This window comes from Drosophila ananassae, chromosome XL (assembly GCF_017639315.1).
Source record: "Drosophila ananassae strain 14024-0371.13 chromosome XL, ASM1763931v2, whole genome shotgun sequence".
NCBI classification, from domain to species: Eukaryota; Metazoa; Arthropoda; class Insecta; order Diptera; family Drosophilidae; genus Drosophila; species Drosophila ananassae.
Window position 1 is genome coordinate 4,483,739 of NC_057931.1, and position 20,950 is coordinate 4,504,688.

At 33.9% G+C, this 20,950-nt stretch overlaps 1 protein-coding gene across 2 annotated transcripts; it reads right to left on the reverse strand.

The window, feature by feature from the left end:
• Positions 1 to 1,119: 1,119 nt before the first annotated feature.
• LOC6503535 (synaptic vesicle glycoprotein 2B) lies at positions 1,120 to 13,452 on the reverse strand. 2 transcript variants are annotated; one of them, XM_001964162.4, is made up of 4 exons: positions 13,266 to 13,452; positions 6,308 to 6,480; positions 4,973 to 5,711; positions 1,120 to 3,520 (listed from the first exon to the last, which is right to left on the reverse strand). In XM_001964162.4, exons 2-4 carry the CDS (start codon positions 6,342 to 6,344, stop codon positions 2,377 to 2,379), a joined length of 1,920 nt encoding a protein of 639 aa, XP_001964198.1. In that variant the 5' UTR covers positions 6,345 to 6,480; positions 13,266 to 13,452; the 3' UTR covers positions 1,120 to 2,376. The 2 variants fall into 2 exon arrangements, with proteins under 2 accessions (XP_001964198.1, XP_044572685.1); XM_044716750.1 differs by lacking the exon at positions 13,266 to 13,452 and adding an exon at positions 8,271 to 8,722.
• Between the last annotated feature and the right edge of the window lie 7,498 nt (positions 13,453 to 20,950).

Below are 20,950 nucleotides of genomic sequence, written 5' to 3' on the forward strand. Positions count from 1 at the left end.
ATATCTATTGTTTAATTTTTGATTTTTTTGCTTCCCACAGTGCGTATACGTGATTTTTTTGAATGAATTATTGATTTAAACTATTTTTATACGTTAATTAAAGTGATTTTTATATAAAATAAATTAAATTAAGAATCTAAGCCACTTTTCTGTAAAATTTTATTATATTTTCCATTTTTTATTTATTATTATTATCAATTTTCTACCCCAGTGCGTATACGCAATTTTTACTTTGAAATTGTTTTTAAAAAAAGTTAAAAGCCCCTTTAAAATGATTTTTTTTATTAAAATAGCAAAGAAAACTTTTTAAATCATACTATTTACAATTGTTATTATATATTTTATCTTTTTTAATGCCTGATAAACATTGCTATATTTATATTTTAAGAATATATCCCCAGCATGACGCAAAACCAATTTTTATTTATTTAAATATAGCCTATAATGTTTTTTATTTGATTTTGATATATTGTACACGTGTTGTGGCGTTATAAATACACTTTTCTTGAATCTCAATTAATTTGTTAGCCCTCTGGATCCCCGATTTCTTGGAATATTATTACTTTGTCGGCGAATGTCTTTTGGGGTTTAGGCAAGTCTATTTAGATAAAGATAAATAGTAGTCGGTGAGGCCGAAGCTGCGAATCTGGGCAATGTATTTATTTAATTAACGTCAATTCTGGTCCGCTGGTCCTCGTCAATATTTTATTTTCGCCTCACGACCCTATCCCGCCATATTCCGCTGATCAAATAAACATTGGGCAAGTCGCGTGTTACTATAGATGTACATATATACAGTATTTGCTGATCACGAAAATATATACTTTTATTTTGGATTTAAAATAAAGAGATTTTTTTTTAGAAAAAGAAACATATAAAAATTCTGAAAAATTAAACTTACCTTTTAGTACCTTAACTTTTTTTCTAGATAGGCTTCTTTAATTAAAGTTATCGATAACACGATTTATTTATCGAAGATATAACAGATCTCTTTTTTATATATCTTGATTGAATTAAATCGCTGTAGTAAGTTTTTTATCTGAAATAAATTTGAATTATCGATTTAATCGAAAAACAATCGATAAAGCTGTAAAACCCCCCAAAAAAAATACCTTTAACTTTTGGTTTGTTCTTTTTTATTTATTAGGGATTTGTTGTTGTATGTATATGTAGCGTAACTTTTAAAAACGTAACTAAGTTTTACAAATATTCTTTCACTTCCTGTGCTTTGGTCCTACATGACGACTACGAAAAAAAAACAAAAAAAAAAATTGGTATAGATATGTGTGTATATGTTATAGAAAATGGTATTTGATATATGTATGTTTTTTTCTCTTTTATTTTTATTTTTTTTACTTTTATAATAATAATAATATTTTAATACGTAATGTAAGACACATACGCATATATCATATGCATTAATAATAGCAATAATAACAACAATAACAGGCAGCAGAAGGTGGGCTGGTGGTGGTTGGCAATTTTTATCGATATTTATCGATTGTATTACCGTTAGCCGCTGCCATCGTCCACCGTGTCCCACGTCTCTGCTGCTGCTGCTTCAGCCGGCGCCGGCGCTTGCCAAAAATATATAGTATTATATACTCACTACCACAACTACACAAAATACACATCGTACATACAATACACATACATCGATCGCTATCGATCCTACCTTCTATATCTTCTCGCTGGCTTGGGTTTTCATTTTCATTTTCATCCTTTTATCCTTTTTTTTGTGTTTTCTATTTTGTTTTGTGTTTTTTATTTCGCAGCACTGAGCGAAAAAATACTGTCTCAAATCTGGAATTAAATTCTGGCATTGGAGGGGGGGTAAGTGGTGGTGAAATACATAAAGCTTTGGTTTGGATCTTGAGTTTTGGATTCTTTTTTTTTGAGTGTATTTAAATGTTTTTTTTTTTTGTTTACTTTTTCCAGACTTAACTACCTGATTTTCGATGAATATTTTCATGCCTGTTACTATTCTGTGGGTGAGGGAGGTCCTTCTCAATTAGACACTCAAAGAAAATCTTTATCGCTATTGTTTAAATTACTGATATATACACAAGTGCAGTTACACTGCAGGAAAGTGTTCTTCTAGGACATAGAGCTTTCTCTTTGAGTTTGAGTTTAAGATTAAAGAAAGAGAAGAAAAGTTCAAGTGCAAGTTTGGGCTCTCTTTTTTTCTGAAAGATCAAAAGAGAGCTTAATAGCAGCCTTGAAAAAGAGAAAGAGAAGAAGGATAAAATTAGAGATGGGAGTTCCCATCAAAGCTCAAAGCTAACTAGATTTCTCTATGTTTTTTTGGATTATGGATTAGGTTCTATTGCCAATTTTTGGTGGATGGAGGAGAGTTAACAGGTGACTAAAGGTGGATTAATTGAGTTCCTTGCGCGTCGTATTCGGCAGGAGCAGGCACATAAGACCGCCGCCGATGAGCAGGCCGGAAACGATAAACGTTGGAGATGGACAATAGTTGTCCAGCAGCTGGGCGATAACGATGTTGCCGATGATGCCGCCCAAACGGGCCGCCACCATCGATATGGCCACACCGGTGGCGCGCAGCTTGGTGGGGAATACTTCGGTAATGAGGCAGTCGAGGGCTGCATTGGCCGCCGATATGGCGCCACTGAATATCGCCGAAACGATCAGGTTCTGCATGGAGCTGCGGACGAAGTACATCAATGCCGAACAGATGCCCGCCGTCATTGTGCCAGCAATTAGGAAGAATTTCCTTCCCAGCATATCCATGCCGAGAATGGCCAACAGATTGGCCGGTAGGGCGGATGCCAGCGATATAAGGGACTCCATGAAGACCGATTGTGGTATTTCCGAGGAACAGGTGGCATTCGTTGACTCCTCCATGCGGGCCACCTTCACCACGTAATCGGTGACGGTACAGACGCCGGCCGATTGGCCGGGGAAGGCCTTCTCGTACTCCTCGAACCGGTTGAACAGCTCCGGGAACCACATCAACAGGCCGTAGTAGCCAATGTGGAATGTAAAATTGATCGTGATCGAGACGATGGTGAATCGGAGGATGGGCGACTTGAACAGGGCCTTGCTGTGCTCCACCATTCCGCTAATCATGCGGGAATACTTGTTCTTAACATTCGCCGAACTCTCCAGCAGCTTCTCATCCACCTCCAGGTCATAGACCATGTACTCGTCCGGCCGGCGCTTGGTGTTCGTCACAAAAATGCCACGAAATATGGCCAGGGCGCGATCCTTTTTGCCGCGGGTCAGCAGGAATTTTGGTGATTCTGGCAGGTAGAAGAGCAGGAAACCGACCAGGAACGAGGGCAGGGAGCAGACCAGCAGGAAGATGCGCCACGAGTTGTAGGTGAAATAGGCGGTGATGAAGCCGATGTTCGTTGGGATGATGAGCCAGGCCAGGCTGGCCACGAACAGGTTGCCGAACGTCCAGAAGGCGGCCATGAAGCTCAGCATGGAGCCACGCTTGGCCTTGGGCTGGAACTCGGCGAAGTATGACCAGATCACAGGACCACTACCGCCCAGACTGTAAAAGAGAGTTAAGAGAAGCAAAAATTAGTCTTTATACGTTATCTCTCTCTTAAACACCTTCTCTTTTCCTTCTAGATCTGTTTGTTTTAATCCTTTTCTCTTAATTTCTCTTCTGCAATTCCTCTCTTAACTTAGCTGCACTGCTTCATATTACGTATACGCAATGTATGCCGTTTCATTAATTCCCGAATTTTATAAAAGTTTCCATTAATTAGCAATTGATTGATAAAAAGAATGAATTAAATATAAGAGCCAACAAAGACACACTTTTTAGTACAATGACGTTTAATTAAGAAGGAATTCATTGAAATAATATCGAAAAAATCTAGATCTCAACGTGATTGTTCCAATTATCAAATTTAAAAAAAAAAATATACAACAGTCAGAAGTTTGCCAAAAATAATTAACAAGCCAATGGTAAATATAATTTTCATTTAAAAAAAAAATAAACCCAAAACCCCATAAAAATATTAGGAAATGCTAATCAAAAAGAATGATGCCTCTAATTCGGTCATAAATCCATTAAATATTTCTAGAAAAAATATATATATAATAATATTAGTAAATTCGAGGGGAAATCGATGAGTAATCGGTAATGTAAACCAAAAATTCAGGGGGCCAAGGCCTAAGCTGAGATTTTCCATTTGTTCGCCTGATGTTTTGGATTTTATTTTTTATTTTTTTTTTTTTTTGGGAGCTTCAGATTCGAGCCTTTAATTAGCGTAAACAGTCACGATATTGTGGCTCAAATATGTGCTTTCTTGTTGTTATTTATAACAGAGGTAATTGAATTAACACCTTGCCCCGGGTCCGGGCCCGGGCCCGGGCCCGTGTGTCACTCGATCCACAAGTCTGCCAATCGCCGCAGACCGATGATCGACGGGTCCCTGGGCTTTTTTTTTCGTATATTTTTGGCATATCAACAAGGCTTTCCAATTTGAGAATGAACATATCAACATCATATTTGCCATATAATTGTAAGTGGGAAATTCTTGAAGGGGCTTACTGTATTACTCAGATGATAATGAGTCACTAGGTGGCTTCATTTGGCGGTTATTTAGGCCCATTCTGTACAAAGCATAGTCCTAACCCTTCAAAATATGGTTTATCGATTAACTATCGATTAATGTCTTTAAGCTGCAGCATAATAAGCTATCAGATTCGATTTTACTGTATTACTAAGATGATAATGAGCCACTAGGTGACTTGATTTGACTGTTATTAAACTAAATTTTAAGCCTATTCTGTACAATCGATACTTATCGATTAACTATCGATTAAAGGACTTAAGCTGCGGTATAATAAGCTATCAGATTCGATTATTTTTAGTTAATAACTAGATTCTCAACCTATTCTTTAATAAAAGTCAATCATGTTTAGATATAGTCCCCACCCTAACCTTAAAAACAATTTTTAATCGATATATTATCGATTGTTTTGTACTTACGCTGCACCATTGAGAAACCGGAACAGCATGAAGAAGGAGTAGCTCTGCGAAAAGGACGAGGCGACGATGCAGAAGGCGTTCATGAACGAGATGACGATGAGAACCTTCTTCCGGCCAAAGGAATCGGCTATGCTGCCCCAGAAATACGCCCCCACCATCATGCCAATAAAGATGATCGAGTTCAGCCATCCCTTAGTCTCCGTATTCAAATCCAGATCACATTCCGCCGACGGCAGGATGAAGGACATCGAAATGACGTCCATCTCCTCGGAGGTGCTGACCAATCCGCAGATGGCCAGCAGAATATAATGGAACTTGCCATAACCGCACAGTTCGATGGCACGCTCAAAATTGGCGACTATCGGTGCCGTGGGCTCTGGCAAGGGGGCCGACTTCTTCCGGCCCTTTCCAGGGCCATGTCCGCCGCCTCCTCCGCCACCACCACCACCTCCGACGGAAACATGTCCGACATCGGAGGCGTCACCTGCGGCACGCTCTACGTCCTGCTGCTTGCCATTGGTAACGTGGCTATCGGACTCGTAGCCGCGATTGTCCGCCGCAAATTGGTATTCCGGCTGTTTGGGGCCAACGTTCAGCGAGTACGGCTGGATTATTGTCCGGTTATCGATATGAGGATTCGTGTTTCCCTGGCCTGGATGGTGGCTGGGCGAGTTGGTGGCTTGGTTGCTTGCTGCGCTCTGGTTGTAGTTGGGTTGTAGTCCAGCTTCTACATTATAGGCTAAAAAAATAAAAAAAAAGGATATCGATATTGTTAGAGAGGAGATAGAGAAAGTTATCGGAACTGTAAGGACTGCTTTCGGGTAACACTGCTTTGAAAAGTTAAAGATTTTATAATGAACTGCTTTAAAATAATAAAAAAAGGGCTTTAAACATAATTGCTTTCCATAATTTTATACAAAAAATATTAGAAATAGAAATTACTTAATAAATTTTAAGAAAAATGAAAAGACTTTATGGAAATTTGTTTATAAAACAACTATTTTAGAATCTTAAACGCAAAACTGCTTTACAAACTTTATCGAAACTGTGAAGGACTGCTTGAAAATTGTTTTTATTTACTTTTTGAGTAAAAATATGTCTTTTGAAACTCAAATATTAAACTAAAACTCATATAGAACTGTAATTTTTAACCCGAAACTTCAAAATCCTAACCTTAATAAACATTAAGAGAGAATTAAGAGAAATGCGATAAGAGAAACTTGATAACAAAGCAGAAAAATTTGTTTATTTACTCTTTCTCTTTTAATCATTTGTTTACTCTTTAAAACTATCTCTAAAATGATGCATCCTTATCGATATTTATCGATTACTTACATTCGTTTTTGCCCTTTGCGGAATCACTTTCTACCATTCTATAGTTCAGGGGTTTTTTGGCTTCTTGTGCGCGTAGCAAAAAGGAAATAGAAATTTCTTTGCTTTTGATGGGTTTTTTTTTGTCTCTAAGCTTGGCTTAGAAGGGTACAGTTGTGTCGGCTACGGTTAGCGGTCTGTAAATAAAAAGAATAAAATATTATCGATTAGTTCGAACTGTGGGATCGATCGAAAAGTGGGCTTTTAAATTAACGCAATTGGGTGGCCATTGAGGCGCAATTGAACAAAATGAATGAAAATCGACATCGACATCGGCATCGACATCTAATTGGCGGCACAAAAAAAATAAATATATATATAACCATAGTAATTGATTAATAAAAAATTATGCCCAAAAATGGTAGTCGAGAACGAGAATTAACCCAAAAAAAAAAATGAAACCCCCATATTGCTACAGTTTTATTAATAAATAATTGGGGTATTTTGTAGAGAATGTCATCACTATTTACTATGTTACGGTTTGTTAGAAACAAGTGTTTTCATTAATTGACTTTTATAACAATAATAATTTGAACTAAATAGAGCTCTTATTTATTTTTGAATAAAATTCTAGTCATATGTATCTCACGGATTAAATGTTCTAGGAAAGGAAATCTTGATCTGTGGATTTTGTGTGCGGGTCTGTGTGATTTCTTTTGCTTTCGCCGACAATCTCGATTCGTGATTTATTCGTGATTCGGCGGCAATCTTTCACTTTATTCATTAGCCACTGTTGTGCATCTATGGCATAAAAAACAAATACAAATGATTCGCATTGAACCTGAAATGAGACTCGGAGTCCGGAGTCTGTCTGAGAAATAAACTGAATCAGCGCACGCATGTGCAATGAAGGAGAACAGGAACCGGATAGAAATAATGTATATTATATATATAGAAAAAAATATATATAATATATGTATATGATATCTGTATTCCGATTGAAATAATTCTAATTGCAGTGGCTAGTGTGGGTGGTTGGGCTGATGTGTTCCACTTCCATTGCGTTTCTATGATAGTTGTGGGTAATTAATCAGTACTTGATGTGAATTATATGCTGATTTATGCCCTGGACTTCCGCAATCCACTCTGGCCCCAGGCCCTTCACCTGGCCTTTAAAATATTATAATTTCTTACAAATTCCTGTCAGTTTTCTGATGAAATGTACAGTCTCGTTGCGATAGTTTTCAAGATGGCGGAAGTACTTAGAGATGGTACTTAGAGAAGAACATTTAAAATATTAATAATAATAATTTTTTTTTTGCTTAAAAAGTTGAAAAAAAAAGGAAACTGTCTGGTTAGGCCATAACTCTGGTATACTCTGTTTGGACTAAGCTATATTTAGTATTTATATTACCGCCATAAAACGTATCTTTAGACAAAAACGCACTTGTTTCCAGTTTGCTGTTTAAACAAGTCGGTAGATCGGTCAGTGGTTCGGCATTATAGCGATTCAGTCTCTTTCTGAGGCAATTAAAGCAGTGCAACTGGAAAAACTGCGTGTGAATGATTTCTTACTTCAATGTCATCCGATCTATAGTATAGAATACAACATACTATATTATAATAAGTAATGGGGGGGGGGGGGGGGGTGTAATGTGGCATTTATGGTGCTGGCTGGGCACTTGTTTTTTGCGCCTTTTGCATATCTCGTATTAATTAGCACATAAAATCGACTCTAGACTTTGGAAAATACTATCTGCTCTATCGGAAATAGTCTCTGTTTGTAAAAAAAAAATCATAAAAAAATATATATAAAGGTAAAGTGCGAAAATGACTCAGTTTTGTATGAATTTTTTGGATGTAAACAAAATGGGATTACAAATAAATATTATTATTATGTTAAGAGGTCTTGGGATCACTTTTCTTTGGAACTATTTTCTTGGAAAAAAATCAGAGATATTGTGGAAAGTTTTAAGGGTCTTATTACCTTGGGAGATCTTTTAGAATTTATTTATTATAAAATTATAAAATATTTATTTTTCACTTGATATATTTCTTTATAAAAATTGTTGTTTTTTATTGAAACTTGGCCCTGTATTTTGCACTTTCTTTGGGTTGTTTTTTTTTCGATTTTTTGGATTTTTTTTGTTGATTTTTTAGTTAATTGTTTGTCAGCTGAGGTGGGACTGTTTGTGTTTCTGCTTAAAGTGCAGGATTTCAGGAGTTCTCGAAACTGGAAACTGACATTTGTGGCAAAATGGCGGAAACATTAATACCGTTGCACAGTCAAGTGCATTTGCTAAAAAAAAATTGCCAAAAAAAAATTATAAGCAAGTAACTTTTTTTTTTTTTTCGCACAACAATAGCAACAAAAGCGGTAGAAGCGGTTCGAGCGGTAACTGTTTAGCGGTAAACTGACGTTCGAGCGCGACAAAACGGTGAATGTATCTGAGAAAAGTATCTGAGCTCGCACTCAGACCGTCGCTTAAATACGTCCCAGTCGCATCCGGGGAACGTACGGAACTGGAACGCCCAGCGGCTTATCAGCCACCTCCCAACTCCCCCTACTCCCACCGCCCTCTCTCTGGGCTTGTTCCATTTTCGTTCCAGTGTTTCAAGCCCGCGCACTAATTGAAATTCAAAATGCAAAAAAACCGATCCGCAATCCGACACTGCGATCAGCAATTGCAAATCAATTAAATGATAACGCCCTGGAAATCAGAAATCAAATAGGGGGGGGGGGGGGGGAGTGGCATTTAAGAGGCTTCAAATTAAGGAGGTTCTGTATGAGAGTTTTGGATAAATTTTGGGGGAATATTTTTGGGTTTTTTTTATCAAGAAATCAGCTTGAAAATAAAGGGGTTTTAAAGATAAATATTGGAAGAATTTTTAAGAAATTAAGGAAGAAATTATAATAATAATTAGGGGTTTGAAGATAAATAGGTTCTATTAGGAAGTTTTGGATAAATTTTGGGAGAATATTATATGGATTTTTGATCAAGAGATCAGCTTGAAACTAAAGGGGTTTTAAAAGGAATTATTGGAAGAATTTAAGGAAATTTTAGGAAGAATTTAAAATAATAACTAGAGCTTACTAGGGGTTTAAAACTAAAGAGCTTCTATAAGAAAGTTTTAAAAGAATTTTCTAAAATATTATCTTACTATTTCATAAAAAGAATCAGCTCTAAAAAGGTTCTATAAGGTAAAGTTTTGGAAGAATTTTATGAAAATAACTAGGAGCTTAAAATTAGAATTGTTTTATAAGAAAATTTTGGAAGAATTTTAAGACAATTAAAAGGAAAAATAAAGGGGTTTTATAAGAAAGTTTTGGAAGAATTCTTTGACAATAACAAGGGACCTAAAACTGAAAAGGTTCTTTAAGAAAGTTTTTGAAGAATTTAAGGAAATATTATAACATTAACAATACAAATATATGATTTTAAGGTTAAGTAACTTTATAATGACTCATTTTAAGGCAAAATATAATTCCGAAATATTATTTTCACAGCTGATATGATTAATCAATAAAATAAATATCATATACTACCTATATGCCAGATACCATATACCAATGGGAGCAATAATCTTTTAGGAAAGAAATAAATATTATATATATATATAAATATTTAAAAAAAAAATAAAGAAAAAGTATAAGAAAGCCTATAAGATATAGGATAGATGGAAAGAAATAGAATTTCTTATAAAGCCCTTCTAGAAACCTTTCAAATTCTTGTCCCAAAGACCTAATCCCATTAAAACTCCCAACTAATTATAATTAATTGTGAGAAACAAGTGAGAAATGATTTATTAATGGATTAACTAAAAAAGTACTTTCCCTGGCAGTTCCGGTACTAAGAATTCAATTCGAAGATTATTTAATCGCGTGAACCTCTAAAGGATAATGAATTCGGAGCGATAGGGAATAGACAAAAAAATAAATATATAATTAAAGTAAAGTAGTAAATAATCCACCTTGATTCCTGGATCCCTAGAGTTCAGGCCCTTCAGGTGAGTCAGGTGGGTGGGGAATATAATAATGATATTATATATATGGAATTATAAACGTAATTATGACAAACGCCATAAGAATGGGGGATTGGAGATTGAGATTCGATGCGACGAAGGGATTCGAACAATTAACGGCAACAGGCATCGGCTTAAGTGATCGAAAGTATTATACTTGAGACTTAATAGCACCATTATCATTAAACTGAATATAGGTATTTTTTATTTTTTATTCGAATATATGGATTATATTGTTGTCATGGCAATTACTGATACACTTCGATTGCCCCGAGCAACGATCGTGCAAGCTGGCCATGTGACTTGAGTTTCAAAAAACAAAACAGAAAATATTAAAAACAAATATGTACTTTATTTTATGATATATATATATATTTTTTTTTTGTTGGCAAATTAAGCAATTATCCGATCTCATTTATCATTTATTGCCTAATTGGTCGGTTGGGTTGGGGTGGGTGTTTTTTTTTCTCTCAGTGAGTCATTCTAAACTACATCTTGCCACTTGCAACCCGAGCTCTAGTCTCCAAGACGTGCTGTCTTCCACAAAACTAAAGATTAAAGGCCTTGCATAATGACTGATTAGTGGGACGTAACTCGACGCTAATTTCTGGTTGCTTCATTTGGCAAATTATCGCACCTCTGACCCACAACAAAGCCCCCACAAAAAAATATACAAATAAATATATAAAAAATAACAACGAGTGGAGGTGCACGTGTTCTTTGTTCTGATCGCGTTTTCACTTAATATTTTCAAGCCCACCCACAATTAATTTAATTAGCGGCGGCCTCCCACTCTTCTATCTTTTTTTTTTATAAATTTTTTGATTATTTGTTAATTCGGTTACTTGTCAACTGGCCATCAGAAAACGAGAACGATTATTATGCTGGCTGATGGACAGCCTAATTCCTGAGACTCTAACAACAAAGCAAATATTTGAGGCGCAATACAAATGAAGAGCTCTCAACCATTTCTAATAAATAAAGTAAATGATAATTATTTGCAAAAATGTGGCTAAAAGCTAAATATTGTATAGAGTAATATTTAAAAAGATTAACTATTTTTTTCCAAGGGTTTATGTTTATTTTTATTCACAAATTTAAACAAAAAACTAAATGAACTTGGTGGCAAACTCTGCTGAAGAAATGAACTGGTTTATGTCTGAGATAAGTTCATTTTTGGGGTTTATTAAAGAGTTTAATCTATAAAATCACTATTTTTATAATACTTTTTGATGATTAATGTATAGTTTTAGGTAATATTTGATTTAAACTATAATTGAATTATAAATAGTTCTTAATTTGATTCTTAACTACAAAATGAACTGGTTTGTGTCCAAGATAAGTTCATATTTGGGGGATTATTAAAGAGAAGTGAATATTAATCCATAAATTCAAAGAAATATATTACTTTTAGGGAATAAAATATATATATTTTTTACAATTATTTATGGATTAAAACACTGCTTTAAAAATGAACTGCTTTATGACCAAGTCAAGTTCATTTTCGGGGCGTATGTGGAAATATTTAATCTATAAATTCAAACAATGCCGAGGGAAAAAAAGTAAGCAAAAAAAACAGAGTCTACGAACTCTCTACGGATATCTGTATATATGTTTTTATATATTCTGCCGCTATATTCACGGAATGGGAATTTTAATCGAGTTGGGTGTGCTTGAAACCCGTTCGAATCGGTTTTTATTTTAAGTTTCCCAATGGCTATTTTTTTTTTCTTCTTGAATATTTCTTCAATTGTAGAAGTCAGCGTTGGCTGCACAAACATTTCAATTAATTGAGCCACTTTCAATTGAAAACAGTGTGCCAAACGAAAACAAAAGTTCAAACTGGAATATAAAGCTAAAAAATAAATAGAAAAAAACAACTTAAAGCGGGGTGTCTCTGATAATTCAAAATAAATAAAGATGACTAATGCCCGGGGGGCTCTGGGGAAAAGGAGAAAGAGTGATCTACAGATCTCTCCGGAGATAGAGAGCGGTCTAGGCTACAGTCTAGGCTTCGCACAGTGGGCCCTCTCAGGCAACGAATCTCCCGACCTAGCAACCGAAGAACCTCCAGAGCTATTATCGATCTGGGTGATTCAGCAGACAGTGGGGACTCATCGGTGATGAAATCAATTAGACATTAGGTGAAAAATAATTTAATCTGATTTTTTAAAGATTTTTAAAAAGAGATTTTAGAAAAGGAATTTTTGGTTTAGTTTTTTTTTTAAACAAAACTGTCTTAAAAACAGCTCTAAAAAATCTATAAAGTCTTATAAGACTACCCTAATAAAAATGTCATAAAAATAAGACTTTTTGTTGGTGATTTTTGTTATTTTTCCTTTAAATATCATTTAAAATATCCTTTTAATATTATATCAAAACAAAGACTTCTATAGCCTTTTCTAGGATTAAAAAATATATATTTAAAAAAATCCTCTTACTTTTGAATGAATAACAAAAAGGAAAAGAATATATCAAGACCACTTTTGGGAAAAAATCGGGAATAAAATCGGGAGGATTATGAATATTAAGGCCTTAAGCCAGCACAGGTGTGCTTCCAAATATTGTTTTTGTCACAAAAGCAAAAAAAAAATAAATAAATAAAGAAAGAAAGATAAGTATTTAATTATAATACTCCTTTGCGGGCTCGCCGAAATTTAGTTAGCATAATTAATTTATGCAATTTGTATTTTCTTTTTTTGGTTATTTTCAGGTGTAACACAAAAAAAAAATTCGACAAAGCGAATAACGAATGTGGAATAATGCCCGAAAAGAATTTCAGAATTTGTGATTCTGATTTTTTAATTTTATTTACGAGCAACAGGAAGAAGATATTTTTTTTTTAAATATAATTATATTTTTTTTTTGTCAACAGAAGTGAATCACCTTGCCCAGTGTACTTTATCCTTGGGCGGTTGGGTGGTTCAGGGGGATGGGGTATTATATAAGGGATACGCACCTACAACTGATGTCCTTGATGGGCGGAAAAAGTTTCCTTGGAAAAAAAAAACGATTCGGTTTTTTTTTAAAAATCGGATTTGAGTTTTTTTTTTTTGGTTTTTCGGAATAGATCACTGATTGGATGATGGAGGAGCTGCAGGCGGCTCCAAGACCGATTGGACAATGCGTTCCAATTGGCGTTGGGGCGGCGCTTTTATAAGACCCGGTTGCCTCCCCCCGGTTGCCACGCCCCACTGCGCCAGCCCCACTCCTAGCCGCCTCCGAGGAGAATCCGTTAGTTTGTTTGCCGCCCGCCTCTTTGTTGCGAGATTCTCTGCGAGATTCCTCTCGCTCCTTATCACTCTCTCTCTCTCTCCCTCTCTTAAGACACTCGAAGAAAACAGGGAGTGAGAAGTTCGGAAATCTATTTTAAAAAATGTTTCGTGGCACGTGTAACGGAACTGCAGTTAATTTAAAACTGATTTAAAACTAAAAGTTACTTCCGTAACTGATCGGATAAAAATAACTTTTGGAAAAAATACACGTTTTAAAAAAAAAATTATTTTTCAAAATTGGGTTTGTAAATGAAGGCTTTTTTTAAATTATTTTGGAGGCTGGATTAGGGATTTAATTGAATGTCTTAGGAAGTAAATTATTTAGTTTTTAAATATAATCTTTATTTATTGTTGATTTATTGTAAGTTTTAATATTTATTTTTAATTTTTTTAAACAAAAACTAAGCAAAAAATAGTAATTTTCAAAAAAGAGTTTCAAATACAAACAAAATTTAAAAATGCATGTTTTTTACTCTTTTTATCTTAGAAATTGTCCAAGAAATTAATAGAATTATATATTTTAAAACTAACTTTCTTTTAAATTAATCAGTTCTTTAAAAAAACTATAAATATTATAATAAATAAAAAATAAATAAAATAATCCCCTTACTAACATTAAAAACTAGACGTCCTTTTGAATTCTTCAACAAAAAGTCCCCAAAAAGTACGCCAAAAAAAATAAATGAAAATCTAGTATCTGACTAGATTTCTCTCAGTGTTGATTGCCACTCTCGGTGGCACTCTCCGTCTTCTTCTTCCTGTCTTCTTGTGTACACTCGGCTGCTGGTTTAATTCTGTTTTCATTTCGTGTTTTTGTTTTTATTTTACGAGTATTACTTTTGACGTTATCGTCCACCAGATCGCAAGTAAAATATACAAAAAAAAAAACAGAAAAAAAAAACAAAAATTATAAAAAAAATTAAATAAAAAACAAGGAATTGGAATCTGTAGTGATGCTTATCATTCCTGGCATTATCTACCCGCCTCAGTGGCCATTATCTATTCCGTTCCGATCCGTTTCAGTTTCCCCCGCAATCGCAACAAAGTTGTTTATAAAATAAAAAAAAAATTATAAAAGACAGCCAATCTTTATGAAATTATGGTTTAAAAAAAGAGTTTTAATTACATATTTTTTACAAGTCTTTAAATAACAAGAAACCCTTAAAAACAGAGGTCTTTTGGTCCAAACTAGACCTATAATTTCAACCTAGTAATGGAAATATCTCAGAGAATATACATCTATTTTTTGGGATCTATATAGTATAGATACTTTTATGTAGTATCTTTAGGAACAATATCTAATATGCGTGCTCTCTCCGGAGTCCGGACTGCCTCGCATGTCTCCGGCGTATATCTGTGGCGGCAAAAGATCTACGTAATTTTTTCAGTCTCTTCAAAAAATAAAAATGAATAGGTTTTTTTCCATAGTTTCCACCGGAAAAATAACAAACAATTTTTGTGGGCTCTACTTTTTATGATAAATAATAGAGTTAAGGGAATAATAGAGTAATAGAATCTATAAGATCTTGAGAATCCATCACAGATCAATATCAAAACAATTATCTATAAATCGCATTAATTAATTCTTTCAATTATTCTCTTCCAACAATTGATCTTGAAAATTAGCCAAGAAGTATATATATTTTTCAAGCTATAGTCTCTTGAAGTAGTATCTTTAGATACTCCGGAGAAGATTTATGATAAGAGATAAGAGACTCCGGGAATATCTCCGTGTGGGACAAATCATAAATCCCCGGCCAGTGGCAGGGAGCCACAAAAAAACATCAACAGACTTTAGACTTTAAGCCGCAATCACCATAAAAGTCTATACAAATTTCCACTGACGTCAGTCCGTCTTTCCTCCACAAAATGTGGAGTCTGTTTGCTTTTAAGATCTCGACTGGACTAGAGATCTGGCCAAGATCTAGCCAAGATCTGGCCAAGATCATAGGGGCTGACAAACTTTGATGATGGCATTTTTTTTTTGGCAATTAAAGGACAAAAAACAAAGTTAACTAGTTGGGTGCCTAAAAGTCACGAGGTCTGACAGCTCCGTCTCCGGCGGAGTGATGATCCGGATCCGGGGCACTGAGATGATGGTGTCTCAGCTGGCAGCTGACATCTGACAGACTGGGCAAACAGCACTGAACTTGGCCACAATATCTGTACACAATTTCACACACAGGGCCAATATTTGCCCTGTGTCCACTTTTTTTTTCCACCAAAAAAAAAAAATATAATAAGATTATATAGGTATATGGGTATATAATGTATATATATATTTTTTAAAAATATATTCAAGAAAGAACAATGGCCGGAACACTTATTTTTAGCATGTCTTAATGGCAGTCAAGGTACTTGTTTTCAGACACTGCACTTTATATACAAAAGTCTTAAAAAAAAGGTTATGAAATATGGTTTAAATAAAAAAAGGGTTTAGGGTTTTAAAGTTAAAAATATATACCTTTTTTAAAATATTTTTTTCATGGATGTTTTAAAAAAAGATTTATTTAAGAAGACTCTCTTAAAAATGAATAGAAAAGTGATCTTGGTTTAAAAGTTGCTCCAATTGGCCTCCAAAAATGTTGTTTCTTAGCTCTTAAAATTAAATTTTATTAACTAAAATATAAAAAACTTAAAAAATATTATTTCTAGATTTTAAAAATAATTTATTAACAATTTATTCAAATTTTAAAGAGCTTAATAGAAGTCTCTATCTTAAAATTCGCATAACTTTCCAAAGTAATTCTAAATAACACTTTTAAATCATAGTTTCTTATAAAAAAAAACTATAAAAAAAAAAATAAATAAATACCTCTTATTATTAGGTCTAAAAATAATAATTTACACATTTTTAAAAGAATTTATTACCATTTATAAAGCTTTATAAAAGTTTATATTCAAAAATTCCCATAATATTCAATTATGAGTCTAGATAGAACTTTTAGCAACTTTCTTCTAAAAGAAATTCTATAAAAAATTAAAAAAAAATACCTGTTAATATTTAATATTAGAGAAATCTAAAAATAATATTTTACAACCCCCCAAGTATATTTCCGCGCATAATTCCCCACAAGAAACCCCATTCCAGATCATAACCTTGATCCCTGGATGGAAGCCAGCCACTATATAGATGCCTTCCATGGCTTATCACCTGCCGGTTTATGATCTGCAGCATTATTAGATGATCAAAACATCATCAAAACATTATAATTGGATTAGGGGGGGGCTTTTTGGTAATCCCCCCCTTATACTGGCATTAGAATGACGCAAAAAGCCAGAGGCCATCAAGAATCGAGATGGTGTTTCGGTCACGTGAGTGTGTTTCTCCTTTCCCTAAAAATGCCCAGTCATTTTTTGGCTGCTCACTGTCTATGGACTGGTCTGGTCTTCCCCCTGGCCCACCCTCGGGAAGAATTCTTCAACCCCATCTTGGCAACAAAATAAAGTAAACAAAAAACATATATATTCTGTTGATTAATCATTCCATTCTCAATAACAATTAAGGCACAGAGGGGAAGACTACAACATCCCGGTTCTTTACTTTTGTTTTCTTTTTTTTCTTTTATTTTTGTTGCCGAGAAGAGGAGTCTTCCAAAGAGAAGAATCACAAAGAAAGACTGAGAGACAGAGAGAAGCTCGGTTCTGATGACTAAACATTTCCGAGGGGGTTAAGCAAAAATCAATTCGATGCCCAATTTCGAGGGAGGAGCGTAGAAGGGTCTCCGAAGAACCGAAGAAGTGGCGGCCGGAGACGGAGAATTCTTCTGGGACCAGTGCGAACCGGTTATAACCGATGCCAATCAACCCGCTGAACCTTTAAGTCGTTCTTTGGCAACGTCATCAGAATTAAAAGAAAAATAATAAAAAATTCAATAAGAAAAAGGCTAAGGGACTAGAGGGACTAAGCTTTTGGGAGTTTAATCCTTAATCTTTAAAAGGATGTAGATTTTTTTAGTAATCCTTAATACTAGATAGGTCTAAAAAATAATACTAGATAGAATACTAAATAGAATACTAGATAGAACTACTAAGTTTTCGGAACTTGATCTTGAAAATTATAGAAAAAATTAAAAGACTTGCAAGTCTGCTAAAGTTTTTATTTTTTTTATTTTTTAAACAAAAGGCTTTGCATTTAGCTGGTCTAATAATATATATCTCTTAGTATATATCTTTCTTTATATATTCAAAAAAAATAGTTATTAAATAGCTAGTTGTAGCCACAAACTGTCTAAATGTCGGGGTTTTTTGATTTAAAATGTTTGCGATTCCCTATAGAGCTTAGGACTAAGGCAATCGAGGTATTATATAGTACTATATAGTACCATATAGTACCATATAATAGTGCAGTTCAGTATAGCTACTGACTTGGTTAAAATAAATAAGACAACACGAGCCGACAACCAAAGGGCCATAAAAATAAAAACAAGGCGAGGCCCTCAACTCCGATTATTACTATATAAGATATAGATATATATAAGATATATACTATCTATAGTGGAGAATCTAGAATCTAGAAGCTATTTATTTTTATTATTTGTTCGTTAAAAGTCAGACATAAAAATGATATAGAGATATGGGAGAAAGTGTTATGATTTTCCGATCGGAGATTCCCCCAGTTTCGATCTATTGTTGGCTTGTTAAGTGCACTGTGACAAAATATGGGCAATAAAAACAACCACATATTGACTTCCAAATGTTGACATAAATTTTACAAACAAATACCAGCTATTGATGGATTTATTTGCTTTTAAATGAGAGCAGAAATGAATTTTTTAAGGCCCATAAATTGTAATAATGTGAGGTAGATGGCCGGGATTTTTCCGGGTGCACTTCTATGATACAATTTGCATAAAAATATGACAGAAAGAACAGCTGGAAGCCCAGCCCCAGAAGCATACAATTATGCAGCTAATTGTACAATTAAGTCCACAATTTCCAAAACCCTCAAAAAACCAGAAAAAAAAATCGACAATAAAATTATGAAGAAAAAAGCAATTCCCTGCACTCTTGTATCTGTATCTGTATCTGTATCCCAATCTATATCTGTATCTGTGTGTCGGTTTCCAAACCAATTCGAATCGGTTATAGCCGAAAAAAATGGGAATACCGATGGCATGTCGGAAAATAAATAAACAAATAAAAAAAAATACACTTATTGAGGGAAAATGTTCATCGAATTGATCTTTTTTCTTGCAATTAAATAGGGCTAACTTTTTGAACTACTTCCGGATGCAATACTTTTCAAGAGCAGGCAGAAAAAAAAATAAATAGAAAAAAATAAAAACAAGTGGCGACAATTTCTGTCTGACCTTTCGTTTATGAGGAATGTATATATATTCGGATAATAGGATATATCTATGTGTATATCCTCATTTCTGGCACGTTTCTGTTGTCTTATCTGCCTCTGGTAGCAAATATTTTGATTAAATGGCCATTTTCTTGGCAATTCCGTTTATTTCTGTTACAGGGCCTGTCACTGCCTTGTCTCGCTTCGTAATCAAGTGACTTAACTTGTTTAAATTGCTGTTACTTTGCGGTAATATCAGGTAGTCTGGCCATAAAATCAAAACTCTACAAACTATAATTAAGATTTACTTTTTATATTTATTTTTAGGGCTTTTTTTCTGACAACTGCGTAGATTTTTTATAAAATGTAAGCTGTTTATTAGGCAGTATTTAAAGGGTTATCATTTGTTTTATGTTTAAAATTAAAGAAAATACGAATATAGCTAAGTATTTATAATATTTATAATCTTAACACTTAATTGATGGTTTTTACCTAAAATTAGCTTAAAATATATTGGTTTTTTTAAGTAAATATCTCTTTTCGGTTTGATTTCATTAAGAACTGCTTTGTTTCGGAGCTAGTTCCTTTTGAAACCAAAGTCCTGCTTTATTAACAGAACTGCTTGCTGTATAATCTAGTTTTCTATGAAATTTGAGTCTTAATTTATGATTTAAAGTGGATATAATTTCCTAGAAAAGCTAAGCCCGGCTTAATGGATATAAGAGCTTTATTTTGGTTATAATTTCCAAACAAAAGAACTGCTTGATTGGAAATCTTGTTTCTGAGGACTTTATATTCAAGCAGTTTTTAGTTTTTAACAGGCGTATACTTAATATTTGTTTAAAAAGAAGAAATACTTAAGAAAACTATTATATTTTTTATTTTTAACTCAAAACCTTAAGTCTTAAATAGAGTCTTATAGTCTTAAATAGCTTTTAGTTTTTTTTATTTATATGCAATTTTAATCTCTGTTTTTATGCATTTTTTCTATACTTTTCAATAGCTTGATTTCAATAAGGACTGCTTTACGTATACTTAATATTTATTGAAAAAGAAGAAATATTAAAGAAAACTCTTGAAATCAAGCAATAATTATTATTTTTAACTCAAAACAGCTTATAGTTCACCAAATACCCTTTTTAATGCCTTTTTTTTATGAATTTTTTCTAATTTTATGCTTTATCTTTATTTCTTTCTTTAAAAAAAAAAAAAAATCAAAACACATTGTTGTTATTTTTTGTTTATCAAAGAACAAAAATTATATAAACATAAAAGACTTCACCTTGACTTTGGCCTTTTGCCTTTTGGGTTTTGGCTTCTCTCCCGCCACCCCCAGAACTGCTTTCTTTTCTTACCTCTTTTTTGGCGCACTGCTTGCGGCAACGGTGATCGTGGCAGCAAAATAGTCCCGTTATCGGTGCCTTTTCTCTCTTGTAACTGTTGTTGTTGTTATTATTGTTGTTGTTGTTGTTGTTCGGGCAGAGCTGCGATATTGCTTCCATTCAAATAGATATAGAAATCGCTGGATTTTCGGTATTAATCTGATCTTAAGCGGATCCTCCTCAAATTAGACTCTCTTCTGAGTGATTCTTCAGCGCGATTCTACACCGTTAAAAAAACCTAAAAAAAATACAATTAAATAATTAATCTCAATCACTTAGCATCCGGCCAGAAGCACGTTTCACCCAATTTTGCCACAAAATATAAACAATTATAAACAATACGTCGAACACGTGAATTTGTATACAAAACATGGTGCCTTTCAAGGTCTCCCCTCCTTCCCAAAAAAAAAATAAAAATCGAAAGTCTAGAGAAAGAGATGGCCATAGCAGGCAGAAAGAGACGGAGAGAGGGAAAAGTGTTTCTGCCAAAAAATGAAAATGGAAAAACTGATTATAACTTGTTTATTTCGGACATCCAGTGGATGAGTCTGTTTGTTATTTTGAATTTTTCGAATAGAATTTTTTCGAAAATATCTTACACTTCTTTGAATTGTTTATGTTTTTTGCGTACGCACTAAGTATATATCTCAAAAATATTGTTTTTTTCTTTAATTTAATTTAAAAAAATGAAATTTAA

Excerpts from the sequence above, each read along its gene's own strand:
- LOC6503535 (XM_001964162.4), bottom strand. The coding sequence starts at position 6,344 with ATGGTAGAAAGTGATTCCGCAAAGGGCAAAAACGAAT. Across the intron at positions 5,712-6,307 it reads CGCAAAGGGCAAAAACGAAT|CCTATAATGTAGAAGCTGGA; the intron begins GTAAGTAATCGA and ends TTATTTTTTTAG. Across the intron at positions 3,521-4,972 it reads CGGTTTCTCAATGGTGCAGC|TCTGGGCGGTAGTGGTCCTG; the intron begins GTAAGTACAAAA and ends TCTCTTTTACAG.